General features: G+C 43.8%; 1 protein-coding gene across 3 annotated transcripts in view; it reads right to left on the bottom strand.

The window, feature by feature from the left end:
* Window positions 1–457: 457 nt before the first annotated feature.
* PLA1A (phospholipase A1 member A) overlaps window positions 458–27,596 on the bottom strand; it is a 194,960-nt gene continuing 167,821 nt past the window's right edge. The window contains exons 1-11 of one of the 3 annotated variants that reach the window (XM_049629424.1): window positions 24,213–25,244; window positions 19,456–19,657; window positions 17,268–17,445; window positions 16,659–16,767; window positions 15,569–15,670; window positions 12,416–12,505; window positions 10,031–10,198; window positions 8,602–8,691; window positions 4,648–4,756; window positions 1,246–1,410; window positions 458–648 (exon numbers count right to left, since the gene is read on the bottom strand). In XM_049629424.1, coding sequence (XP_049485381.1) covers window positions 564–648; window positions 1,246–1,410; window positions 4,648–4,756; window positions 8,602–8,691; window positions 10,031–10,198; window positions 12,416–12,505; window positions 15,569–15,670; window positions 16,659–16,767; window positions 17,268–17,445; window positions 19,456–19,657; window positions 24,213–24,285 — 1,371 coding nt within the window. In that variant the 5' untranslated portion in view covers window positions 24,286–25,244 and the 3' untranslated portion in view covers window positions 458–563. Of the gene's footprint in view, window positions 649–1,245; window positions 1,411–4,643; window positions 4,757–8,601; window positions 8,692–10,030; window positions 10,199–12,415; window positions 12,506–15,568; window positions 15,671–16,658; window positions 16,768–17,267; window positions 17,949–19,455; window positions 19,658–24,212; window positions 25,289–27,596 lie in introns of those variants that run through there. The other 2 variants (XM_049629425.1, XM_049629427.1) reach the window with 2 other exon arrangements.

The raw sequence follows: 27,596 nt of genomic DNA, 5'->3' as shown, positions 1-27,596 counted from the left end.
GATTCCCCAAACCTTCCAGATATCAAGAGAAGGCAATGGTAAGGAATGGTGAATGGTGCCATCTTTTCCCAGCCCTCCATCCCCTCTCCTGTTCCAAGCACTTCTTCTCAATTGCTATTTTAATACAGAGAATTCAGCACCTATTGTTTTCTCCATCCTATAGAAAACCACATTTCTATACATCACAGAATTCCATTCCAATAAAACAATGAAATAATTCAGATATTCCATGGTGTTTTATTATTTTTTTTTTAAAAAAAACATTGTTCCTGTGAATGTTTCCATTGAATCCTAGGCACAGATGTTCAAGGATATGGGGCAATTGCAGTTAATATGCAGTTAAGTAGGAATAGAAAAGCTGAAGCGGTATTTTTGCAAGGCTGTTCAAATTGGTAACAGAGACAAAGCTCTGATAGAATGAGTTATCTCTCCCCTCTAAGGTGGCTATTATGGGGAAAATAACCATGAGTTTTGCCTTCTTTCTAGTAGTAATGCCTAGAGTAAGTTGAACATAGTTTCCCGACCTCTGAAATCCAGGGAGATGCATCCTGCCCAGGCTTATACTATACACACTTTAGTTTCAGGTCATGAGAAACAGTCACACTCGCTTGTAAGTTCACTGGCTCAGGTAAGCAGACAGTCTGTTTGCTGCAAAAGAAGAGCAACAAGAAGGTATGCGCTCAGGGCAGGTCCCCGATTGCTCAGGAAAGAGGGCTAGGAGTTGTGTGCTCTTGTGTTACCATGATGTCAGATGAAAGAAGCCTATAGCTGTCTATTATAGGAGTCTACTACTCCTGTCCTCCAAGTGCCCAGGGTGGTAAGACTAATATAAATTTGTGCTAGAGGCACAGGTGGATCCACAGCTGTGAATGTGACCAGTGGAGACTAAGGAGGAGGAACTATGCAATGAGAAGTCTTTGTTTCAATAAATCGTATGTAGAAACTGAATAAGACATATATAAAATAGATTTTATATGTATATATAAAATTATTCAGCTGTATATCAGATAAAATGAAATTTCTTATATTGAAGTGGGAATGGGAAATTGAAGCCTACCCTCTTTGGCTTTTGAACACCTCCAACCCAAGATGGCCCCATAGGAAATCAAGAAAACCCTAGGTCTTTGTCATTTCTGTTGAAGAAGCTAATCTCTGTAATGAGACTGTACCTCAACAAATGTCACATCTCAGGTCAGGATTGGTCCTTGTGGGTATGTATGGGGCAGGTGTGGATTCTGGGCTTACTTGTCATTGACCGGCAAAGGAGCAGTGCAGAACTTTCCAGCAATGGTAGTCCGGTCTTTTTTCCAAACTAGGTTGGAAGAATGAAACTTGAATTTCACTTGGTTTATCTGGCACTGAGCATTGGTGTGAGCTATGATTCCTCTCCCCTGGAGTTGCTGTCTAGGTCTGCAAGGGAAAGGGAAATTAAGTTATTGAAGCACTTTTGGCCTTTGCTTCCCCTTGGCTCCTATGGGGTTCCGCTGGTAGTATTGGTTAGTTTCATGCACAAAAGAACTCCTTGAAGGTGGGGACCGTGATCCTTTGTATTACACTAACCAGTCCCTTTGCACATATACTCACAGCTTTGAACATGGCTCAGAAAATAGTTGTTGATTTTTAAAAATATTTTTAATGTTTATTTATTCATTTTGAGAGAGAGAAAGAGAGAGAGAGCATGAACTGGGGAGGGGCAGAGAGAGGGAGGGAGAGAATTCCAAGCAGGTTCCACACTGTCCGCGCAGAGCCTAACTCAGGGCTCGAACTCATGAACCATGAGAGCATGACCTGAGCTGAAATCAAGAGCCAGAGGCTTAACCAACTGAGCCACCCAAACGCCCCTAGTTTTTTTTTTTTCTTTTGAGGAAGATTCTGTACAACTTTAAAAGCTGTTCCTTTTTTTTTTTTTTTTTTAATTTTAGAAGTGTTTTGAAATACTTCAGAGGAAAAAAATAAGGTTTTTCCCTTTAAGAAGCTGCATGAATGGAGGAGCTTGCAAACTAACAGGGTATGAAGGACGCTATGAGTAAGTGGCCGAAAGACCTGGTTTGGGTAAATTTTCTAATTAGAAGGAAACCTTGGGATTTCACAAAGCTATAGAAAGTAGACTCACACATAAACTCCCCCCAGCCCCGCCTTTTTCAATTTCTATCTGCAAGAGAGAAAAAAACCAACAAACAAGGAACTGAAGATAACCATGTTCTGATAGTCTTCTTCAAAAGAGTAATGCAAATTGTTTTGGGGAGAAGGAAGAATCTGTAGATATCTATTCCAATCACTCAGGGAGGATTTAAAAGTGTAGTGGTTGAGGGGCGCCTGGGTGGCTCAGTCAGTTAAGAGTCCGGCTTCAGCTCAGCTCATGATCTCATGCTCCGTGAGTTCGAGTCCCACATCGGGCTCTATGCTAACAGCTCAGAATCTGGAGCCTGCCTTGGATTCTGTGTCTCCCCTCTCTCTCTGTCCCTTCCCCACTCGTGCTGTGTCTCTATCTCTCAAAAATAAGTAAACATTTAAAAAAAAGTGTAGTGATTGAGGCTATGCCCAGAGATTCTGCTGCAATTGGCCTGGGGCAGGGTTTGGGGGTCAGTGGTGTTTAATGCTTTCCAGGTGATTCTAATGAGTGGCTATTTATGTGTCATTGTCAGGACCCTTGCCAATGTTGGCTCATTTACCCATGCAACCAAGAAGCAATGAAAACACCTTGTGGAAATAATGTGACCTTGAACTGATGTAGTGAAAATTATTCAGCTATAATCTGCAAGACTAACGTGGGCACCTGAAAATCTGTGTTGGGGTCCTGATTGCCTGCGGGACTTCTCTCTTTGGCCTGTGTGAGCTGGAGCCCTGGCTGGTGGCAGGGTGTTTGGGAATCCAGAAATGTGCTCCTCTCAGTGGAAACTTGTCTTCCCTGGTAGTGCAATTAACCTCCAATACTGCAGCCTGAGAAATATTTCCAAACTCCAATCTGATCCGGTCACTCTCCTGCTTCAAATTCCCAGTGGCTCCCCAAACTGCTCTCAGGATAAAAATAAAAATCCCTAACCTGTCCTTCAATGCCTGGCACAGTCTGGCCCTCAGCTGCGACCCCTGCTCCCCCAGCTTCCTTCTCCAATGCCTCACCCCCTGCTCTCCACTCCCTGCGCCATATTCTCACTAACCCCTGGCCTGGGTAACTCCTGTGAATCACTACTCAAATGTCAATTCAAACACTCCTCAAACATCACCTTTTCACACTTGGTCAGGCTCTGTCTCACTTGTCCTCATGGCACCTGCCACTGTGGACAATTGTACATTTCTGTGCACATGCACTGGTCATTTCTGTGTTTGTGATTCATGCGTTCCCCTGCCAACCACACTTCTCAGGCTCCCCTGCCAGCAGGTTCCAGTGAGGTCTAACTTGCAGGAGGCACGCACAGTGGGGAGACTGCTTTGGACTGTGATTCCAGAGGGGATATATTTCCTGCCTGCTTCCAGATCCTGCTGGTATTCTACAAACACCTCCGGGCTTTCTTCCTCCAACCCCATAGGCGGAGTGGCCTCCGTTGCTGATCTCTGCGGTGCCTCACGCTCCTTTTGGGTTTCCAGCCCTCCCAACACATTTGTAATTAGTTCCCTGGGTTGAAGTCCCTCTATTGGACTCCCAGCTTGGACTCTGGTTTCTGGACTGTACCCTGACCAAGACAGTTACTTCTCTGATTAGACTGGCTCCTGCTGGCTTGGGAGTAACTAACCGATTGCTTTTTTTTTTTATGTTTATTTATTTATTTTGAGAGAGAGAGCATGCATGCAAGCATGAGCAGGGGAGGGAGAGAGAGAGAGAGAGAGGGAGATGGAAAGAATCCCAAGCAGGCTCCGCTTTGTCAGCGTAGAGCCCAATGCAAGGCTCAATCCCATGAACCAGTGAAATCATGACCTGAGCCAAAATCAAGACCCGGAAGCTTAACAAACCGAGCCACCCAGGCACCCCTAACCAATTGCTTTTTAAAGAAACATGCACCACTGCTGCTGAGTTCCTGTCCCCTGCCAGGCCTGAGCCTTCCTATAGGTGAAGTTCTCTGTCTTCCCACCTCAAGTGTGGTCCTGCCAGCCGCTACGCCCAGATGTGACCCTATAAGGGAAGGAAATGCTCAGCCCAGTTCCAGAGATTGGCACCACCTGGCATCAAGCCCTGCTGGCCTCACCTTGTACTCATTTGCTAACTGACCCTCTGCCTGTGATTCACTTCTACTAACTCACCTAGAGTTAACTCACCTACTTTCCAAGAGTAGGTTCTTCGCAGTCTCTGGCCAGCCCTCCCTGGGCTAGTGGCTGAGGTCCTCCTACTTGCTGACATCCCTGACGTGGCCTTCCTGGAGTCCTGACTACTGTTTCCTATCGGGGACCCAATTACTTTGTTCTCACCACTTTTTGAGACATCCCATGACTGCTGTCTGCCTGCTTCAGCTGCTGTTGTCTGAATACACTATCCTTGGACCCAATACTGATCCTGAACCTGGGACAGTTGCCCACCATGTGTCTGTGGGGTGCATCTGTAGTAGGTGCTGCCCTCACCCCCACCTCCAGCCCAGCGGGCTCGGGTCACCCATCAGTGATCGCACAGGGCCTGTTGTGGGAGATGTGTGCATGTAACGCGGGACACTTACGTACATGGTGATCTCGACCGAGGAAGTAACGTTGCTGCTAAGGAAGGTGATGGAGATACAGGTATCCTTCTTTCTTGGCTCCTGCAAGTAAAACTCCACGAGGCTGTGATGCACTGGGAAACCAAAGCAGAGCAGATGCCTGGGCCAGAGGTCAGTGGGTACAACATGCAAAAAGCCCCGGAGAGCAGCAGTGCAGGGATCTGAGATCTACCTCTTAACAGCCGTTGACTAGCAGCAGATTATCTGTCATCCCAGATCCTTAGCTTCCTCATTGTAAATTGGGGATAATAAAAATGGGTCTGAATGAGAGTTAAATGAGTTAATACAAAAGTCCTTAGACAGTGTCTGTGCCTAGGAAGCATTCAATACATGTTAGTTTTTATTATTACCTATAATGCTAGAATGTCCCACTCCTCCCTGCTTGATGACATTATCTCGGTGGTGTGATTTTAAAAGAACTGAAAAGGATCTTTCTTATACTAAATAATTAACTCCTAAAATAACCCTCCATATGCACAGTGTCAGGGAGCCCACTTGTGTGTAGGAGATGACTATTTCCCTCTCTGTGGCAGCTGGGTGCCTGTATGGCATCTCCACCCTCCCAGGCAGCATCGATCCTGGGGCTCTCAAACTTGCGTCATTGACATAAACCAGACGAGGAGCCTGGCTCATGGTGATGCCCCTGCTGTCTCTCTGGCAAGAGAAGTTAAGAATTACAGCTTCCCTAACCTCCTATCCTTTCCTTATTAAGGGGGAGACCCATCTGGTGGCATTTTGCAGTATCTTTAGTCTTGGGGCATTTCCACAGACTTCTTTGGTGATCGGGACATAGCTGGACAGGCAATTCTTCACTTCTGCCCTACTTGTACTTTTTCATTTGTCATGTTTTAAAGGCAAATATTGGGGGGACACCAAGTGGATTTTGGTACACTCACCACTAAGCTGGAGGAGTGCTATGATCCATCTGGGCTAATGGAGTTGGTAACAAGACTCACTGACAGGTGCTAAGATGCCAAGAACCCACATGGAAGAAAAGAGAGCACCGTATGCTTCCTCTCCACAGAGGAACACATCCAGTGCCATGCCCCTTCTGTCTCTTTCTCAGTTGTTTGCTAGAGGATGCAGACTGTTAAGGTAATGGGCAAGGGCTAAATTGTAGTGGGTAACTGAAATCTGGAAAAAAAGCTAAATTACATAAACTTTAGGAATTGAATTCTCTGGGCTGACTTTTACATATTATACCACTTCTTCCTTTGCCAGCAGATCTCACCCATTAAGAAAGTTTCCTAAAGTTCTGTTTCTCTCTTTATATTATCTGGAAGCCCCAAGAGGGTCAGGTCTACTAACACTGGATGGGTGGGAATCAGTAGTGGAATCCAATCTCCAGTGCAGGAGTCAGACATGGGAGGCAGCAGACAGAGCCCTGGATGGTTGATCAGGAGATCTGGATCCAAGGCCTGGCCCCGCTGCTTACTCGCTGTTTCCTTTCCCTAAGTCACTGAACCTCTCTGTGTCTTGGCTCCTTCATCTACAACCCTCGATATCACCTCACAGAACATTGGCAAGGATTAAATGAGGTAATGGAGAGAAAGCACTTTGTGTGAAACACTGTTCTATAAAGGGAAAAGTAAGACTGTTAGAAAAACTATTTAGAAACAATAGAAACACTATTTGTTTTCAACAATAGTGTTGAAAACAATAGAAAAACTATTTGGAGAAGGTTCTCTGCCCTGCTGGTGCATGTCTGGCAGGGGTCAGGGGTGACCACTGTCCTGTTGAACACTGCTGAGACCCAGGCAGGCCGAGCGGGACGATGGGCACCCAGTGCGTGGGGCCCGGGAGTGGGTGAGAGCGGGAGCTGCAGGCCGTTGGTACTACCCAAACTACCAGGTGGATGGCCTATCCCTCCAGGTAGAGGAGAGTCCCAGCTTCAGTGCTCAGAACAAAAAGCTCAGAATTGCAAGGCGCAGAGCATGCAGAAAAGCAGGTACTCGGGCTGGCTTATTTCTTTCTGTAGCTCTGTGAGGTTTTTGAACAGATAGGGCCATGCTTCTGGGGCATGGAGAGGGAGTCTCACAACAAATACGAAACAGTCAGAAAAATTATAGCTGTGTGAGTCTGCCTCAGCAGGGACTTTGAAATGCCTCTAACCTCAAGTGTGCCCCAGGCTCCCTGCCATGTGTGTCCCTGACTGAGCAGACAGGAAGGAGCCAGTTCAGGTTGCTGTGAAGCTGTCCCAGAACTGGAAGTAAAACTGGACATCTGGTCCTGGCATCGCTGCCTCCACCACTGGACAAAGCATCCTCCCCCAGGCTGACCTCTGGAGGGGGCGGTGAGGACAAAAGAGGATCCAAGAAATACGGTTGTAAAGAGCAGATTCTCAGAAGCAGAGGCAAAGAAGCCAGTGTGGAGGCAGGTGGTGACATGGAAAGAATATAGATTTTGGAGTCAGAAGACCTGAGTTGAATTCTGCCTTTTCCGCACCACTGTGTAGCCTTGGGCACAAGGCTTAATCTCTCAGAACCTCCCCGTCCTCACAGCTAACTAGAGTGGGGTTGTCAAATGAGCAGATATATGTGAGAAGCCCACAGTCGACTCTTATAATCCACTTGTTCCTAAGAGGTAGCCATGAATTCTCTCTAGCATGATAAACACCCGCATCTAGTCTCCCCCAGTTCTCTGAATGATAAAAGGAAGGGAATTATTACTTATCAAGCTCCAGTCACTGTGCTAGCAACTCCCTGTATACTATTTTATTTTACCCTCACAATTGATTCTTTAAAGTAGATACTGTTGTTGTTCCCACTTTCTACATAAGGATGGAGAGTTCAGCCAGGTTAAGTAACTTCCTTCTGATGACACATCTGGTAGGTGGAGAAGCTGACATTCAAATCCAAGTCTGTATGACCACAATCTGAACTTTGGGCTCCATATCACATGGCAACAGGAGTTCTGGTCCAAGGAAGGAATGGCCATAAAGAAAGATCCCTCGGGGCGCCTGGGTGGCGCAGTCGGTTAAGCGTCCGACTTCAGCCAGGTCACGATCTCGCGGTCCGTGAGTTCGAGCCCCGCGTCAGGCTCTGGGCTGATGGCTCGGAGCCTGTTTCCGATTCTGTGTCTCCCTCTCTCTCTGCCCCTCCCCCGTTCATGCTCTGTCTCTCTCTGTCCCAACAATAAAAAAAAAGAAAAAGAAAAAGAAAGATCCCTCCACCAACCAGACACAAGCTGATCAGAATATCAGAGTTAATTTGGATGTACAATTTATCATCCCAGCCAGCATACTTTTATCCTATACACACAATAAACCAGACAAGATCCTATGATAACAAGCACTAAGGAAGTATAATCACTCTACTTAAGATGCAAACAGCATAGGAGAAAATGATGCTTCAACCTGTAATATTTCATAGAATCTAAGACACATTTTTCTCTCACATTTAACATCTTTTACTGGTATCTTAGCTTCAGTGAAGCATAGTGGTTAGAAGCAACAGTAAATAGTTGGAGTATGTGTATGTAGGGGAAGTAGAGTAGAGAGCAAGGTTCAACATTCCTTAGAGACCCTGACCTAACAGGGCTGCCAGGGTACGAGACACATAAGATGGGCATCGAGGAGGGGGTGAAAAAAAGTATGCAGGAAGGATGAAGCCAGAGGGTGGTCCCAAAAACCACATTACAGAGAACCCACACTGAAGTGAGGTGGGGAGGAACTAGGATAAGTATACAGACAGCAAGATACCTGATAATCTGCAGTAGAGCATGGGTTGGACTAGCTCTGAAAGCTTAGGGTCTAAGACCAGTAGCTGCTGCCCCTCACCCCTCCTATGACATCTTTGCGCCTGTCTTTCACCTCACGCCTGAGCTCCCATGCCATGCTAGACACAGCCCACGCCAGAGCCCTGGACTCTGCAGAACAGCACAGTAGCATACCTGAGCTACACACAAACCCCCCACTCACCACAGTACGGAGCCATGGAAGTGGTCCGGAGGTACACTTTCACTTCCTTGGGAAGCGGCTGTATCTTAACACCACTTTGTTCCATCAGCCCTGGAAATACAGAGGCAAAGACAAAAAACAAGATCCCTGAGGAGGCCATTTCAGTGTCCCATGGCACGCAACCACATATTGATTAATTTGCACACCCATTCATTCTGCAAACAACTACACTGTATGCTCATTATATGTCATGCCCTAAGGTGGGTCCCAGGATACATACAGTTCAGTCCAGTCAAAGATAAACACGCAAATACACAGGAAGCACATTTTTTAAGATCATCTGGCCCATTCTCAGGAGGTATGTATCAGAAATTTGAGATTAGATCTCCAATTTGTAAAATAATCTATTAGACAGTTGTTTTAACGGCATTTATATCCTTCACAGACAAAGCACGGAAAGCGTTTGACCTGAAGGATAGTGGTTGACAAGTTAAGGAAGGGCATAACAAGCAGGGAGTACAGTTTGGACAAAGGCATACAGGGTGAGGAAACATGAAACATGAACATCCCTGGGGTGTTCAGTGCCAGGGAAAGTGTAGTGAGAGCTGAGGCTGGGGAAAGTGTGAGGTGGCTGGTCCACCACATTTGGGGGAAATTGTGGCATATGCACAATGAGTAGGAAGTAATGTTGATTTGCTTTATTGTGGGAAGCTACATCTACTTTAACATTTTGTCAAGCTGCGGTTCTGAGTAGCAGCTAGGGGTGGGAAGTGGGAGAATGAGGGCGAGAAAGGAACCATTTATACTCCCCCAGAGTTCTTCCTGAAACCACCTTGGAGAACCCTAGGATGTTCTCAGCAATGACCTTCACAGGGTGAATTGAGGTCAGATCCCTCAGCCTTTCCCCAGCCCCCCTCCCCAGACTAGCCTGGGTCATCCAGCAATGTGCCCAAGCCAGCCAGGAATTAGGCAGCCCTCCAGCTGGCACATGGTCACCACAGCCTCAAACCCCTAAAGGGGGCCATATGTGCCACTCATGGGGATTCCCCATAACACCTTGATTTAGAATCTACCAGGAATTGGAGAATGGCTGGCCTGGCTAGAAAGACCTATGGCAAGCATCTGGTCTGGGAGTGGGGGCAGCAGTTCTGAATTCTACCAATGTTTATAAAGTGTCCTTTGCCTGGACTTGCAGACAAGGGGCTGTGTGTGAAGGGTGTGTGCAGAGCAAGTATAGTATCAGGCAACAGCATGCATGGTGAGAGGTGGGATGTGGAAGGCCAAATGCCATCCTCCAGGTGGGAACAGGCTGAACATTTCATTGGTGAATTTCCTTACTGTAGTTGGATAGACTTATTGACCACAGAAGAGCAGGACTTAAAGAGGTGACAATTAGCAAGACTTGAACTTTCCCCAAATTGTCAAAGGAAGTCAAAGGGGTGGCATTTACCAATCCTTGGGCAGGAAAGCAGAAATGGGTTAAAACAATCCAGACATTTTCCAGCAAGAAAGGCCTTGTAGTTGGCACAGGGAAAGGCCATCAATGGACAGGAATTCTCCAGGGCACTGATGTAGAGGTACACGGCCCTCATGTGATCACAGATCAGGTAACTGTAACCTTAACAGGGTAAAAAACACAACCAAGGTTTTAGTTTAAGACAAATGAAAATCCCTCCATGCTACTTATTATAACTCTATTGAATTTTATATTCCAGCAGGCTACAAATACATGGGATGTCTCTTGAGCCACATTTTTTAATGTTAATGGACATGGCTACTGCTTTCTTCCTTTTCCTTTTCCAGAGATACCTAAGCTTAATCTATCAAAAAAAAAAAAAAGTTTAATTTGAGACCCATTCTTTCATGATCATCAAACTCTCTTTCAGAAAATGGGAGCTTTCAGACAATTAGTGACCTTTACCCCCTTCTCACAATGAATATCTGTCTACACATTTTACTTTCTTCATCAACACCCAACAAAAATTTTTATAACCTCATGATACTCATCCCAGCAATGAAACAATCAAGGGAGTCAGCTCTAGGTTCTGAGGTCTTCAGAGTCCCCCTTCACCTTGGGACCCCCACTCTGGGACCAGTAACCACATCCGAGCTGTGTGTCAACTTTCTTTTTCCCATGGCTGGCACACTCTCTATGGGCAAGCTCCTTCCAGCTGCAACAGGGAGGTGGGGGATACAAACCAAACCCTTTTCAAATTGTGTTATGAAGAAAAATGAAAAGTGGCCGCTGAAATATCACAGAAATATTCAAAAGCCATTAAAATCAAACTATCCCATCTGGTAAAAAAAAAAAAAAAAAAAAAAAAAAAGTTGGAAAATCTACAAATTGTGAAAGGAAAGATGTTTTTGGATAATCAATGAATTTAGTAAATTAGATTAGGGATTATTCAATAAAATTGTCAAAAGAATCCTTAAAGTGTCAAAAATTTGGTAAGGCAAGAAAAGACTAAAAACAGTAATCAGAAATCAGGATAAAATTCCCATAAGAAATGCTGATAGGTTGGCTATGTTCATAAGAAGAATGTGAGAAGATTAAACGACCCTTGGTCCTTAGCTTTTGACAAATTTAATATTATTTAAAATAATGCTAAGAAGAATGAATTCAAAAAGAACATTCTAGGGGCGCCTGGGTGGCTCAGTCGGTTAAGCGTCCGACTTTGGCTCAGGTCATGATCTCACAGTTTGTGACTTCGAGCCCCACGTCGGGCTCTGTGCTGACAGCTCAGAGCCTGGAACCAGCTTTGGATTCTGTGTCTCCTTCTCTCTCTGCCCCTTCCCAACTTGTGCTCTGTCTATGTCTCTCAAAAGATAAATAAATGTAAAAACAAAATTAAAAAAAAAAAAGAACATTCTAGAAGAATACATTGACCCTTGAACTTAATTATTAATAGCCTATTGTTGACCAGAATCCTTACTAATAACATGAACAGTTGATTAACACATATTTGGTGTAAGTGTAATACTGTATTCTTACAGTAAAGTAAGCTAGAGAAAAGAAAATGTTGAAAAAAATCACAAGGAAGAGAAAATACATTTACAGTACTGTACTGTATCAAAAAATCCATGTATAAGTGGACTCGTACAGTTCAAATTCAAGTTGTGCAAGCATCAATTGTGTATTTAGAAAAGAAACTGTACATTTTTTTATTAAGTTCATTTATTTTGAGAGGAAGAGAGGGCAAGGGAGGACAGAGAGAGGGAGAGAGAGAATCCCAAGCAGGCTCTGCACTGCCAACGCAGAGCCCGACACAGGGCCTGAACTCACAAACTGTGAGATCATGACCCAAATCGAAAACAAGAGTCAGATGCTTAACTAACTGAGCCACCTGGGCACCCAAGAAATGTATATTTATTGAATGCACTCAAGATTATCTTAAAAACAATTTTGGGGAACTGTCAAATTTAGTAAGTCATCAGTGAATTGAACCTTCAGCTAGCCAGCTTTGGGTGTGTCGTTCTCCTTCTACCACAACTAAGCTCCGCAGAGGATGCAGCTAGTGTGGACCTGCCACAAATCAGGGCCCAGGAAAAATAGGGTTTATTGGCTTGAGTGATGATATATCACTGCAGGGCTTAAAAAGTGGGTAGGCCAGGAGAAGTATGGTGTACGCTTTTAATTTCGGGCACTCCTCCCCCGGAATTCCTGGGCTCCAAAGACATCCATTCAATAAGTGTTGGGAAAGGCATTATGGGGCATAACAAAGGACATGAGAAGGAAGACCCCCCTGTGTTCCACACTGGCTGACTCAACATAAAGGCTACTGGTGAATTCCAGCCTCTGGGGCAGCCAAACCCCAACTCTCTCTGGCTTTCTGACCTGCATGAATGAAGGTGGGACAGCCAGGTTGGTCTTGGCCTCCATTGACGAAGTAGTCCACGTGTCCGACAGGAATCCGAATACCCGCATCTGGAAGGAGGAAGAATCTCATTACTTCTGATTGCAGGGGCTTATTTTCCAGGCCCCACAGCAGGGTCCACTGGCAGCAGAGCCTGAGCTCTGCCTTTGGGAGCGCATCCACTCTGTGTGCTCCTTGGGTGCCCACCTCACTCCTAAGTGCTGTGAAACTGAAGAACCTGCCATCAGTTTTCTAAAGGTGTTTTTACACACTGGAAGGAAGCAAAGAAGAATAAAGCCATAAGATACTCATATTTCTCTAATAAATTCGAGAAAAATATCCCTTAACATAAGTTTTTATAAATTTTTTTAATGCTTATTTATTTTTGAGACAGAGAGAGACAGAACATTCACGGGGGAGGGTCAGAGAGAGAGGGAGACACAGAATCTGAAACAGGCTCCAGGCTCCAAGCTGTCAGCACAGAGCCCGACATGGGGCTCGAACTCACGGACCGTGAGATCATGACCTGAGCCGAAGTCAGATGCTCAACTGACTGAGCCACCCAGGTGCCCCTCCCTTCACATAAGTTTTTATAAATCACTAGATATTACAAGCTTGGTGAATTTCCTTGTCAAACACGGTTTACTTTTTTTTTTTTTACTTTTTTTTTTTTTTTAACGTTTTTATTTATTTTTGAGACAGAGAGAGACAGAGCATGAACAGGGGAGGGTCAGAGAGAGAGGGAGACACAGAATCTGAAACAGGCTCCAGGCTCTGAGCTGTCAGCACAGAGCCCGACGCGGGGCTCGAACTCACGGACCGTGAGATCATGACCTGAGCTGAAGTCGGATGCTTAACTGACAAGCCACCCAGGCGCCCCAAACACGGTTTACTTTGTTTTGAGCAAGAGTTCACATATGTATGTGTGGGGCCACATTTCCACAGTCTTCCTCATATTTTTGTGCTTATCTGACTGAGCAGAAGTAAGACCTGGCTAATTTGAAACACTTTAGCCCTCATCTCATCATTGTGACCACAGCTGACTCCTCAGATGGGGTCAGAGCCAGCTGCCAAAGACCCCGGTTTTCCCCTTCAAAACATCTTTCCCCTTTCCACATCTATCACTACTGTAAGTGATCAGTTGCATGTTATTTGTTTACTGGCATCTATCCAGGGGTTAAGCAATGACCTGGAAGTTATCCTTGCTTCCTCTCTTTCTGTCACTCCCTACACTTAGCCCATCACTTGTCTAGCCAACTCTACCTCCAAAATACCTCTCAAATCTTTCTTTTTTCGGTTTTTTAAAAGACTTTTTTGTTTATTTATTTTTGAGAGAGACAAAGAATGAGAGAAAGTGAGGGGTAGAGAGAGAGGGGGACAGAAGATCCAAAGAGGGCTCTGGGATGACAGCAGAGAGCCCAATGTGGGGCTTGAACTCACAAACTGTGAAATCATGATGTGGGCCGAGATTGGATGCTTAACCGATTGAGCCACCCAGGTGCCCCTTGAGTCTTTATATTTCTCTCTGTCTCTACTGCCCCCACCTCTGCACAAGCCACCACCATCTCTTGGCCTCTACTGTAAACACCTTCTAATGAGCCTCCAGGCTCCCCTTAGTGTCCCCTGCAACTTATTCTGTGCACAGCATCCACAATAATCTTTACAGGAAATCCTAATTGCCTCCCTGTTCTCACTGCCTGTAAAATAAAATGTAAACTTCTCACCATGGCCAGCCTGGTCCTCCTCCCTCTTCTCTAGCCTCACTCCCTGCTCTCTAATCACATGGTTTTCTTTCCTGTCCCCCAACCATGTCCAGGCTTTCGTTTGGCTGTTCTCTCCAACTTGAATGTTCTCCCAGCTTTTCCCAGGACTTGCTCGTTCTCATCCGAAAATATCACCTCCTGGGACAGACTTTCCTCAATAATCCTTCCTGAAGTAATCAGCCTCTCCACCCCACAAGTCACCCTCTGCCCCACATTCTCCATTATCATACTCATAGTGTGTAATAATGTCTGTTTACTTGCCTGGAAGCTCTACAACTTATAGCAGGGACTTGGCCTTTTTTCTGCTATATTCCTAATACCAGCACCATACCTGTCACATGTGAGTACCTAATGTTTATTGAAGGAAGTAATGAATGAATGCCCTCGCAATTAGTCTGTATTTCCATGTGGGCAGGGACCTTTTTCAATGTCTTGTGTGTTGCATTCTTGGTGCTAACTACATAATTCAATGAAAATCAGTTAAACAAATGGAATGATTTTTTTCCCTCTGGTCACATTAGGAAGAGGCTCCAACTTTGAAGGAGACTGAGAGGCCGCCCTCTGATAAATAGGGACCTAACAAGTCACCTATTTAGCAAATTTAGAAACAGAAGTAGTTGACCTTGATAATTAATATGGTTAACCTAACAGCTAGGCAGAAGCCTGTGGTCTTTGCTTTCCTAACTGTGAGATGACAAAGGTGGGAAAGAGGGTTGAATTACATGACTGCATGGGTTTCTTCCAGAATTAGGAATCTGTGAGTGTTGGGTGCTAAGAAGAAGGCTTCTGAACAAAGGGAATGAGACATGGACACCTCTCACTTGAACAGCAGACTCTTCTGGTGAGGGATAGGCATGAATTGATCTCGTACCCACCATCCTGAGCACAGGATCTGGCTAACTCCTGGGCATTTCATGTCAAAGTAGAAATGAGGAGGAATGCCCATCCCCTTTTCCAGCTAGTCAGAATAGCTTAATTTGGTCACAATGGATTCAGAGTTGGGTGGGGGAGGATTTCTCATTTTTCACTGGACTGAAGGGCTGGCTCCTCCCTGGGGAGGAGGAAGTCCCGACAGGCCTGAGTATCTGCCCCAGAAGTGGAATGTCCCAATCCCATGGGGCCAGGCACATTCACCCTGAAAAAAAGTAGTATGACTTTCCCCTATGCCAGCCAGGCAGCAGTGTCCTCCCCCACCCAGCCTTGTCACAAGATTTAGTGTTAACCAGAGATCAAGATGATGCTGGTAAACTCCTCACTGCAACAGAAGCTCAGAAGGGAGGGAATCTGCCCAGAGCCACACAGGTAGATGCCAGCCTCCTAGCCCCTGCCATGCTCATACCCCCCCATACCAGGAGGGTCACCCCCACTCACTGTCAGTGTCTGTGTGGATGGCCTCCACAAAGAGGGCATCTCCAGGGTCCAGGCGCTCCTCCAGGCTGGCTCTGGTGTACTCTGGTCCAGCGGGGTCCAGGCCTGCTGGGACAGACTGATGTCAGGAGCCCCTTTCATCTCAGCTTCCGGAACCCTCATGGACCCGTCACACACCTCTCCAGGCAGTCCTTCCTGGTCAGATCCTAGAGTTCCCCAGCAAGGATCCAAGGGCAAGAGGACCAGCTCAGGGCCATTGTACCCAGGAAAACGCATGCTGTGTCTCTAACTCTCAATGACGCAGCTTCTCTGGCTCTGAAGTGAGCCAGTTGGTAAGGGCTAATGTGAGTAATATTAATCCTCATGTACTCATAACAACAGCTATAATTTTTTGAGCAGTTACTATGTTCAAGGCCTTGTGCTAGTCTTCACAAGTAAAAATTACTGTCCCCAGCTGTTAGTTTGGGTCTCTTTTCCTCTTCCTCCCCCAAAGCAAACCCTGAGACAAGGATTTAAAGCATAAGTAGCTTTTTGGGAGTAGATCACAGAAAGCATAGTGAAGGAGTGGAAAAAATGAATCAGAGCATGGGGGGAAAAGTATTGAATGGATTATCACTTTGGGCAACTTGGTCTCATTCCACTGGGACCCTTCTGAGAGGCTCTGTAGGACATGACTCAGACTTGTCCCACAGAAGAGCCAGAAAGCAGAGTATTTACCACATAACTCTGGTCCTTTATTGATTGAGGGTAGCTTCTAAAGCATAAAATCCCTAGTGTTTTGCAAGTATTTAGCATAATTGACTAAAGGTGATTTCCACAGTGGGCCAAGGAGATATGACCTATTATAACTCATTTCGCAGAACTAGTAACTGAGGCTCAGAAAGAAATACATGGCCTCTTATACTGACATTAGAGATCACACAATAACAACACAGTACTGCTTTATGTAAATGGCCACAATAAATAAAGTTTAGTGGAAATAAATGACTTGGTCATAAGAACAAAGATCCTTCTGCTTGCCTCAATAGAGGGATTTCAAGGGCGTTCTCTCTTTATCTCCAAACTTGGGGTGACGGGCAGAGAATAATGTTACCTGTGATCCGTCCTAACTGGCCTTCGTAGAAATATCCCACCACGCCCCCAACGTGGGCTCCCAGGCTAACACCAATGATGTGGATTGAGGACTTCGACACACCCAACACCTAGAATGGGGCATTTACAAGTGAGTTGCATTTGGGCCATGGCAACCTGGGCCTCACAGCGTCACACTTTTCCTTGAAGCTTCAGAATCCGAGGACCCCGGGCATGACGTACCCACCACACACACTTTGGGGGAAAAAGGCAGAATTTTAATTCCATTCATCACTCAACTTCTTCCTAGAAACCCCACCTTGATGATTGCCTCATTTTCTTTTTGGTGCTCAACGTGTGTGAGTAATGCCCATGGCCACTCCCTCTCGAGTGACTCCCTATCTAACATGCAGTGGCACATTTTACAGAGGAGGAGCGGGAGGCTCAGAGAGGGCCAACTACTTGCCCAGAGTCAGCACTGTAAGTGGTAAAGTTGAGATTAGAATCGAAGACCCACAAGCCACTAGGTAGCTCTGCTTCCGCCCTAAAGCTCCTCCTCATATGTTGATTCTTTCTGTTTCCTCTCCCCTAATAAGCAGACAAAACTCCCCCAAAGCTCTTGTCTACCTACCAGTAGTTTCTTGAGGAAACGGGAGATCTCTAGGCCCAGCTTAACCACATTCTGCACGGCTGAGAAGTAGATACCCGTAGAGCCATAAACCCAGTCCACAGCAATCACATTAGCATTTGCTGCTTGAAGAAGGGCACCGATGAATTTATCAATCCAAGAAGGCTTTGTACCTAAAGCCCTAGACATGGGGCCAAAAAAGGATGGGAAAATTATCTGCCAAGCCAATATCCATTGTCATGGGAATTACAGTGACATTCTCTATTAACAGAATAAACCCGGGGGCGGGGGGACGATCAAAATGAATCAGGGGGATATATGGGCAATAACCCTCTACCACTTTGAGCATAGGGAGGACATAATCCTATAGTCACCAGGGCTTCTGCCTGCATATATGGAGCCTTTGTGTAAATTATAAAAGAGTGCCTTTTGTTCTAGGTAGATGCAGCCTCATGCCTGGGCTCAGAATTCAGGTTGAATTCCAGCCCCACCAGCCCTCAGTCAGGTACCTTTGGGTAATGGATACCACACAAACCATATGTACTGACATTGCTTGTGTTATTTATAGAAAAAAAGAAGATAGCTTTGTTCATGAGAGTTAAGATTTGCAATCTTAACTCTCATTTTTTAATATATGCAATTCCCTTGGGACGCCTGGGTGGCTCAGTCGGTTAAGCGTCTGACCTCGGCTCAGGTCATGACCTCATAGTTCATGAGTTCAAGCCCAGTGTCAGGCTCTGTGCTGACAGCTCAGAGCCTGGAGACTGCTTCAGATTCTGTGTCTCCCTCTCTCTCTGCCTCTCCCCTGCTCACACTCTGTCTCTCTCCCTCTTTCAAAAATAAACATTAAAAATATATTTTAAAAATATGCACTTCCCTTGCAGAATGTTTTTATGTACTTGTTCTTTTGATCATACTTTCATTAATTCAATGGGTCAGTATTCCAGGTGCTTTGTGAGAAATAAAGAAAAATAAGATACAGTCTCTATTCTTCTGCAACTCATAGTATAAAAGCGCTTTTCTAGGAAAAGAAGAATGGTAGAAAAAATTTCATAGAACTTTACCAAGAGTTTGGGATCTGGAGAAGTTTTCTCAGTGGCCCACAGTGAGGGAATGATAAGAGCATACTCACGTAGGCAGAGGAGCACAAATTGGGTGTTTGCCATAGAAAGTGGATTTCAGGGGATCTAGGAGCAGACAGAGTGACAGCTGCTGAGCTCTCCAGCTCTGTTAGCTATCTCTTGGTTGGGGATACACATACAGCCTTAGATAGTGGCTAAATAGAAGATTTTCTGGAGAAGAGACTTTGGCATAAGAGTAAGGAAGTATATACCTAAGGAGGTATAGGGCCGGGTGCTCAGGGTCCAGGGATTTGAGAAGCAGAGAGAACCCAGAGGCCATGAAATGGTGATCCTCTGTGCAGTGCCTTTGCATCCACCTCTTCATTGGACACTCCCATCTCTAGTTGCTCTATACTGCTACTATTTTCACTGCATTTTCTCCCTCTTTCCTCCCACCAACCTTCTTCTGTTTTAGGCCTTGTCAGTGGGCTCTGGAGAGAAGACGTTGGAAGGAAGGATAGTGGTCGAATTGAGACTCAGTGACTACATATTATAACAAAATTTGGACGATAGGACATCAAAGAAATCAAACCTGAGAAAGATTAGTCTCAGGAGATGATGGAAGTAGCACCCGTGAGTGGAAGTTTCTTAAATCATGAAGCCAGAGAAGAAATAAAGAAGAGGAAATAAAACCCTGGATAAAAACACCATGCCCTTACTCTAATTACACACAGCCCATGACCTCACTGGCTGAGATGAGTCACATACCCCATGCTTCAGGAAGGAAAGATCAACTGGGACCATTTCTACAACTTCCCTTTTATTCAGATGTGGAAACCAAGGCTTCGTGTGCTGGGACAACTTGTCTGGGGTCATACATATTTACTGTTTGAAAGTATGTAGATAAGACCAAGCAGAGGACTAATATACATGACCAACAGGAATAAACAACATAATGTGTATTCATGTTGATATGAGAAACCTTCAAAGACAGCAGGAGGTGAGAGATAAAACATGTGACTTCCAGTAAATCCATCTCTCGCCTTGGTCCCCATTAACTTCCTGTGGCCTTATGGTCGGTCACTCTCTAGTTCTTAGTGAAGATGATCTTATTGGTTGATTACTCCCACCTGAATCCATGGATGATTAGTTTAGTTCCCAGAGAGGCATTGAACCCAGACTTTTGGATGTCACTACTTTCCTGCACTAGCTGACCACAGCTAGGATCCAAAGGGGTGAAGAGGAGAAACTGGACTTTGAGATTGGTGCCTTGGAGAAGATTAGCATTCTGGAAGTCAGTGCACTTTGTCTGTGGGATAGGAGGTGCGTCTCCTGGAGGAAAAAACAAAAAGAAAAACAAGAAAGATTCAAGGTGAGGTCATCTATTCTTAGAAGGAAGACAATTGTTCTTGAGAGGAAGAGACAAACAGGGGCTTACCAGCAGTTATTATAAATCAGCTAGTACAATATTCAGACTCATTTATTAAAGACATCACTTCTGTAACCAAAATCTGTGAATAGTTTTCATGTCTAAAGATACATTGCCAGAAAAGGCTATGAATATTACTCAACTAGAGAAGATTAAAAGCCATGGTGAAGTGGATATTGTCATGAGATAAATTGAGTAACCCCCCCCAACCATAAATCCGTATGTTGAAGTCCTAACTCCCAGGACCTCAGAATGTGACTGTATTTGGAGATAGAGTCTTTATGTTAAATAAATAGAGGTATTTATGCTAAAATGAAGCCAATAGGGTGGGTCCTAATCCTGTATGGCTGGTGTCCTTATAAGAATAAATTTGGACACAGACACAGAGGAAAGACAATGTGAAGACACATGAAGTAGACAGTCAACTGCAAGCCAAAAAATAAGTCAAATAATGTCACACCTCTGTGCAAAAGAGGGCATTTCCCTCAGAATGAAACCTGAAGTCCTAACATTGGACTAAAGCCCCAAATGGTCTAAACCATGAGCTCCGGGAAAGCTTTGCCTGTCTGACTATTCCTTCCTCCATTCTGGCCACGTGTCTTCCCAACTCTTCCTCACTCTACACAGGCCTAGACCACCTGAGGGTCTTTGCACCAGCCATCCCTTCTGCCTGGAGTGCCTTTTCCACAGACATCCACATGGCTAACACCCTCTTCTCTTCCGAGGCTTTGCTTGTCAAGTGTAACTACTTTAAATTGCCACCTGCCTGGGCTCCTCACCCCTGTTCTCTCAATTTTTGTCATCTTAATCTATTTCCTTTTATAGCAATCATCACCTTCTAATCTCCTATGGAATTTACTAGTTTATTATTAAATTTATTGCTTACTGATTTTCCTATATTAGGATATACTTTCAAAGAAAGCAGAGATTTTTATCCATTTTGTTCACTCTACTCCCAGAATAGGGTATGCCACACATAATAAACATGAAAAGCTACTTCTTTGAAAATAATAATAAACTAGTTGTACTTTTGATTGATAAGACAGAGTAAGACAAAAAGAGGGAAGTCACAAGTAAACAATATAGAGAATAAAAAGGGATATATAGTAGACTTTTTTAAAAAAAACTATTAAAGAGCATGTTTATACCCACCCAAAATTAAAATTACAGGTATTTGCCTAGAAAATAGACAATTTCCTAGAAAATATAACTTACTGAAACTTAGTCAAAAAGAAAAAATAGAAAGTCAAGTGTAAAACAGTAGCATGAGGGAATTGAAACAGTAATTTTTGATTTATTCATCAAAAAACCTCTACCAGGCCAGACAGTTTTCCAGAAAAATTCTATCACTCCTTCAATTCCTATCACTGTTCCAGAGAATAGAAAAGGGGGATAATCTAAATTCATTCTATGAAAATAACCAAGATATCCAAATTGGACAAGGATAGAAGGAGAAAAGAAAACAAAAGGCCAATTTCACTATTAAACACAGACATAAAGACCCTGGATAAATTACCAGCAAATCTAAGCCCATCAAAGATAATATGCATAAAAAATACATCATGGCCAAGCAGGGTTTAATCCAAGATATGAAAAGATGGCTTAACATTAGAAGATATATTAATGTACTTCACATATGAAAAATTAAAGAGAAAAACCCATATGCTCAAATCAATAGATGGAGAAGAAAGAAGCACAATAAAATTTAATATCCAACACTTCTTAACCTAAGAAAAAGCACTATCCAAGAGCCTATCTGATGACCATACTTATAGGCGAAACATTAGAAGCATTCCATTTAGAACTGGAAACAAATGAGAATGTCTACTATCAGTGCTTCTATGAAATATTGTACTGGAAGTTCTAGTCCAAGCCAGGGAAACAAGACAATAAAATGGAATCAAAGTTACAAAGTTTGAAAAGGAGGAGAGAAAATTGACAATATTTGCAGATACATAATAAAACTTTCTATCATTCGAGAGTATGGAAGGTGGCACAGTGAATCATACTCCAATATCCCCTCTCCCTAACCACCTTTCCAACCAAAGACTAATCATAGATGAATATCAAAAGAGAAGAAAGACATAGATGATCTCAAATATGAAGATTATATCTCTGTGGGCAAGAACAAGAACAGAATTGCAATATGGTGCTGGGTTCCTGTTCTGGGAGAAGACAGTGGTTGTGAGGATTCAGCTCTGTGAGGTAAGGGGGGTCCAGTAGTGCTTTGTGTCAGTGCTTTGTGGAAGGTCAGCACCAGGCGAAGCTCTCCAACTCCATAAAGGAAGCTAAAAACAAAAGCAATACAACAAAAAAGTAGCTATTGACTTTTTACCTTGGGCTATAGGTTTATTTAGGAAGGCAGGATGGAAAGACAAGGCCTCACTAAGAAGAACTGAGACAACTCCCCTCCCCCCCGCCAAATGGAGGAGAGAGTCTAAAGATGGGAAGGACTGGGGGTGGGGGGTAGAGATGGGGAAGGCCATAAACAAACTTCTCATTGACACTGAAATAAAACTAACCTATTGTGTAGGAAGTCAAGATAATAGTTATCTTTGGGGTGGTAGTGATTAAGAGGGGATATGTGGAATGGGTTTTAAGAACCTGGTAATGTTTTATTTCTTGATTTGGATGATGGTTACACAGGTGAGTAAATTCACTGTGAATATTCATTAATCTGTGTATTAATAATCTGTGCGCTTGTCTGTATATATGTTGTACTTCAATAGCGAGTTTTCTTTAAAAAAAAGCCTGCAAACAAAATATCTAAATTTATACAGAAATCAAATGTTTACAAAGATAGTCAATAAAGCCAATAAGTGGATCATGAATTCATTCCAGGTGAAATAAGTTTTTAAAAGTCTTTGACATAGACTTTTAAATAAATATGCTGAGAACCCACAAGGATAAAAATAAAGACAGAGCATATGAAATTATGAAATAAAAACACAAATAAATAATAAAATAAGATTTATAGAAAAAACCTAGTTAGGAAATTAGAAATGAAAAAGATAACCATCGAAATAAAAAGGGAATCAATACTGTAATGTTTAGGACAGAAGTAAAAGAAAATTTTAATATGGAAGTATAGTCAAAAAGTACAGACAATAGATGGAAAGATTCTATTTTTACCTCGTAGCTGTTCTCTAAAGGAAGTGAATGGGAGAAGAAGCACTAGTTTGAAAAGATAATTATTTAGAATTTTCCACAACTAAAGAAGATATGATTTCTCCAATCAAAATTTGTACTCAGGGTAATGAGCGAGATAAAAAAAATAAATCTACAGTAGGCACATTATAGTATAACACCAGAATGTCAAGGATAAAAAGACATTTTTTAAAATTCCCAAATGCATTGGAAAACTTAGAAGAAATGGATAATTTTCTAGAAAAATCCAATTTAGTGAAACTGACTCGAGAAGAAATAGTAAGCCCAAATAAAACTAGCATCAAAACATTAAATTGGTAATCAAGAGTCTTTCTGACTCTAAAGTATACTAGAGCTAGATGGTTTTATCTGAGAACTGCACTGCTTTAAGGTACAAATAGTCTTTACCTTATATAAACTGTTTATAGAATAGACACTTATTTCATGAGGTTATAATAATCTTAGTATTAGCTGGACAAGGGTAATGCAAGAAAAGAAAATGATAGGTAAATGTTCTATGGACATATAATCAAAATAATATATAAATATATACAAAAGTAAAAATAAATTTTGGCAAAATAAAATTCAGTATTATATTTAAAAATACACCACGATTAAAGGATTTGTCCCTAGTGATCTTAGTCTGATTGGGCTAGCCATTAGGGCTTAGAAGAAAATATGAAAAATTGCCTTTATAGTATGATTGCTTAAACAAGACACTGGAAGCACAAATCATAATAAGAAATAAGAATTAAGACAACAATGTAATACTATTTTTTCCATCAGGTTGACAATATGAAAAATGTTTGATACTGTGAAGTATTGGCAGAGAGGTGGGGAACCAGCCATGCTCACATATTAATAAATAGTTGTAACTTCTTTGCAGGCAACATTTCCCACATCTATCAAAAATGTTGGGTAGTGGATTAGCAAGGACATCCACCATTCTCAGTGGCAAAATCTTGGTTAGTCTGGAAATTTTTAATTTAAAATTAAATATATCTTGGTACAGTGGATATTTATAGAGTGGATGTAAGTCATATTTTGGAATTGATGCAATGTTATTTTCTTATAGTCTTGTGCCGGGTGAAAGGATTAATGCAGGTTTTAGGGGACTTGAGAAAGTATCCTGGTCGTTACCAGTCCCTTTATGATTGTAGGTTTTTTTCCCTCCCTCTTCTAAATTCATCTCAAGAGAAGAGAAGGCTTTTAGGGGACCCTCCAAATGTTAGCACTATATAAGTAATTGGTTTAAGAAATAGAAGCACTGACTGAAAGAAATTCCACCTAAGGCCCGAGCCCCCGAATTACCTGCACTTCCAATGCTGAGCCACAAAAGGAGTCCCCACGAACAGAAGCTTTTGTCCCCTAGGCCTGGGGGCATTGCTGAGCTGGAGGTCTCAGAGCTGGAGTGAAGCCGACCCCTAATGCCAAAAGAGATCACAGAAGCCCGTCTCTCAAAGTTTTGGATACCGAACACTCACTTGAGTCTCGCTGATCATTAACTGGCCTCATGACCTGTTAGAAGAAAAATAAACTCTCCCTATTTGTCTAACCTCCACAGTTTTTTGGTTTCTTCTTCCCAATGAAAATAAATATACTTCGTTTTTTAGGCAGGGGACATTGAAACACATTGTCCTTCCTCTCTGAGCCAAACATCATCAGGAAATGATTTCCTGCCCCTCTCCCACTTCCTATTATAAAATGTTAGTAAAAACCCAGGCAGAAGTCTTTTATCTCTAGGTGATGACAAAACCCACAGAATCATCGTGGACATGTTTATCTCCCTAGGAAGACTCTGAGCAACTTGAGGGCAAAGACCTTCTCCTTTCATTTTGAATCCCCAGGGCCTAGAATAGAACTGGACCAATAATATGTGTTTAGCGTATATTTAACAGAAAGAGTGGAAAAATATGAAGTTTGCCTCTGACAGTACCTTCCTTTCAAAGAGACGTTCATCTTCTTACAAATAAAGAATGAAGAAACTGAACAGTAGACAAAGAAAGTGACCCGTTGCAACCCTGTTGTTAGACGTGGCTGCACTGGCCTGTAACCAGGGCGTTTCCAGCACACCACATGGCCTCTTCACCCAAAAGAGTGGCAGAAACCACAGAGAGCTAGTTCTGGGCAGGTCAGGGGAAAGGGGAAGGCAAGGTACTTGCCCAGCACTCCTTAAACTGCAGCGTACCGCTACGAGGTGGAACCTGCCAGTAGGGCACTATCACACTTTCTGGACAATAGCTCTGTGAGGTGTGTACAGCCTTAGAGCATAGAGAGGCTAAGTAACTTGCACAAGGTCATGTAGAGTTGGGACGAACTAATCCCAGAGGCCATGCTCCGCACCTGTGCACCAGAAAGTAACAGTCCCCAAGGAAACCTTGGTGCTGTGTCATCGTGGCTGTGCCAGGTCTGCCCAAGATGAGGATAAAATGATTTTGGAGAGAAGCCCTTGCTTCCCCTGGTTCACATGATCCCACTACTCGAGCACTGCTGCCACCAGGAAGAAGAGGAGCGATAAATAGGGCACTACTGAAGGCTGCTCTGGTGTCACAGACCACGTCAGGTGTGGTAGTCTGGCTCCTCGAGAAGAGACACCAAGATGGGGCTAGATGGGCAAGAAATTTACCGGAGATAACACCTGTGAGGAATAAGGGAAGCTGAAGAAGGCAGAGACAGTCTTTAGACCATGATGCAAGTTTGACACCTGTGAAGAGGGGAAAGGAAATGGATGACATAGGAAAGTCTTGGACTGCCTCACAGTTCCTGGAATGTTCTGGCAAGGGCAATGGGGAATGTTCAAGCCGAAGTTGTTGTTGTTGTTGTTGTTTTTAAGGATTTTTTTTCTTAAGTTTATTCATTTATTTTGAGAGAGAGAAAGCATGAGCAGGGAGGGGCAGAGAAAGAGGGAGAGGGGAAGAACCCGAGGCAGGCTCTGCACCGTCAGCACAAAGCCGGAGGTGGGGCTTGAACCGCAAGATCATGACCTGAGCCAAACCCAGAGTCGGACACTTAACCGCTTAACCGACCCGAACCATCCTGGGGCCCCAAGCTGAAGTTTCTTATTAACGAAGTCCTGTCTTACAGTAATGAACCTGATTAGCATCTCCACCCTGCTCAGTCACTAGCTGGGGTCAGTCTCAGTACAAAGATGAGGATAGATCCAAAAAGGCCGCAACTGGGACCATGAATCAGTCAGGGTCCCTGGGGCCAGAGATTGAGGGCTGCATTTTCATAGCCGCTCACACCACAGCCAGAGCTGGCACACCAAGCTAGCTACTCCAGTCATTCCAGCACAGTATTCCTTGTGGGTGGCATTAATACAGCTGACACTTAGAGAGCACCTTCCCTTTCCCCTTCGTCATCTAGTACAGTACTCTTCAAGTAGTTCTGCTGGAGTTCTCCTGTGTGCAGGACCACCTGCCTCAGCATCATCCAGGGAAACTGGAGTCCATGGGCTCCAGGCCCAGAGACCCTGAGAGACAGCACTTTCCGGACAACACCCAGCTGCTACAGATGATGACAATGAGACCAAAAAAAAAAAAAAAAAAAGGGAAGTAGGAACCTCAAATGGGATGGGTGCAACCAAGCACAATGTAGAGAGAGGAGTCCCAATCACAGCCCAGGCATTGGATGGGGTCTCCTTGGTGTCAGAGGAAGAGGAGGCTCTCTAAGGAGGGCAGGGAAGCTGAGGGGAGAGTGAAGACTCTGTCCATTTCACAGTCTGACCTGAGCTCTGCTCTGCCCCTCCCTACCCCTGCACCCAAATGTGGATCTCAAGCCTCAACGAGCTTTCTCCCTGACTTCCCCTCATAGTTGTGAGAAGGTGAAGAGAGGGCACAGGCTTCTGCCATCACCATGTAACTCTTGGGTTCCATTTTGGCCTTGTCTAAGGAAAACTTTCTAACTACAGCTAACAGTTGCAGTATGATAGGATTGGAGACACGTGGCTTGGGTTTAAACCCCGGCTCCTTCTCACCCTAGACATGTGACTTTGGACAAATGGAAGCTTCTCTGAGCCCAATTTCTTCATCTGCTAATGGGCTGTAATAAACTACCTGACACTTGGTAACTCTTTCTTCCTCCTCTTCGTTTTCCTTCTCCAAATGGATACCCCAGGTGTCACTTCTCCTAACCCCCAAACTCCCAAAATGGAAAATGATGGGAAGGCTCCCCACTATGCCCTATCTTGTTGACCCCTGGATCCCTATCCAGACACCAGCAGCCATCCCACGAGGAGCTGATCCAGTAGGCTGGTTAGTTGTGAAATCATCAGAATCTCTATTCCTTTCCCCTCACTCTCAGTAGCTCTGTGGCTGTTTAAAAAACAAAACAAAACAAAACAAAAAGCACAAAAAATTTTACTTGCCCTGGAGAGGTATAGAGGGGAGTAAATGGAGAATATGGTGGCTGAAGAAGCCTGGAGGAGGGTGGATGTGGCCAATGCTAATTTTGCAGCTCTTACAAAAAATATTGCCAAGACTTCTAGACTTCTAGATAACATCTAGCAATCTTAGGTAACAAACAAAGCAAATGAAGCACCATTATATAACAGGTCAAAAACATATAATTAATCCCTGTAATGTTACACATGTTTTTTTCTCTTTTTTAGTACACACATATTAATTTGATAAGCCTAATAAATTTATACTGTGTGCTAGATCATGTTTTTAGAGAGAGACAGAGATAGAGCATGCA

Source organism: Panthera uncia, chromosome C2 (genome assembly GCF_023721935.1).
Source record: "Panthera uncia isolate 11264 chromosome C2, Puncia_PCG_1.0, whole genome shotgun sequence".
NCBI lineage: Eukaryota > Metazoa > Chordata > Mammalia > Carnivora > Felidae > Panthera > Panthera uncia.
This window is presented reverse-complemented; position numbering and strand designations above follow the sequence as displayed.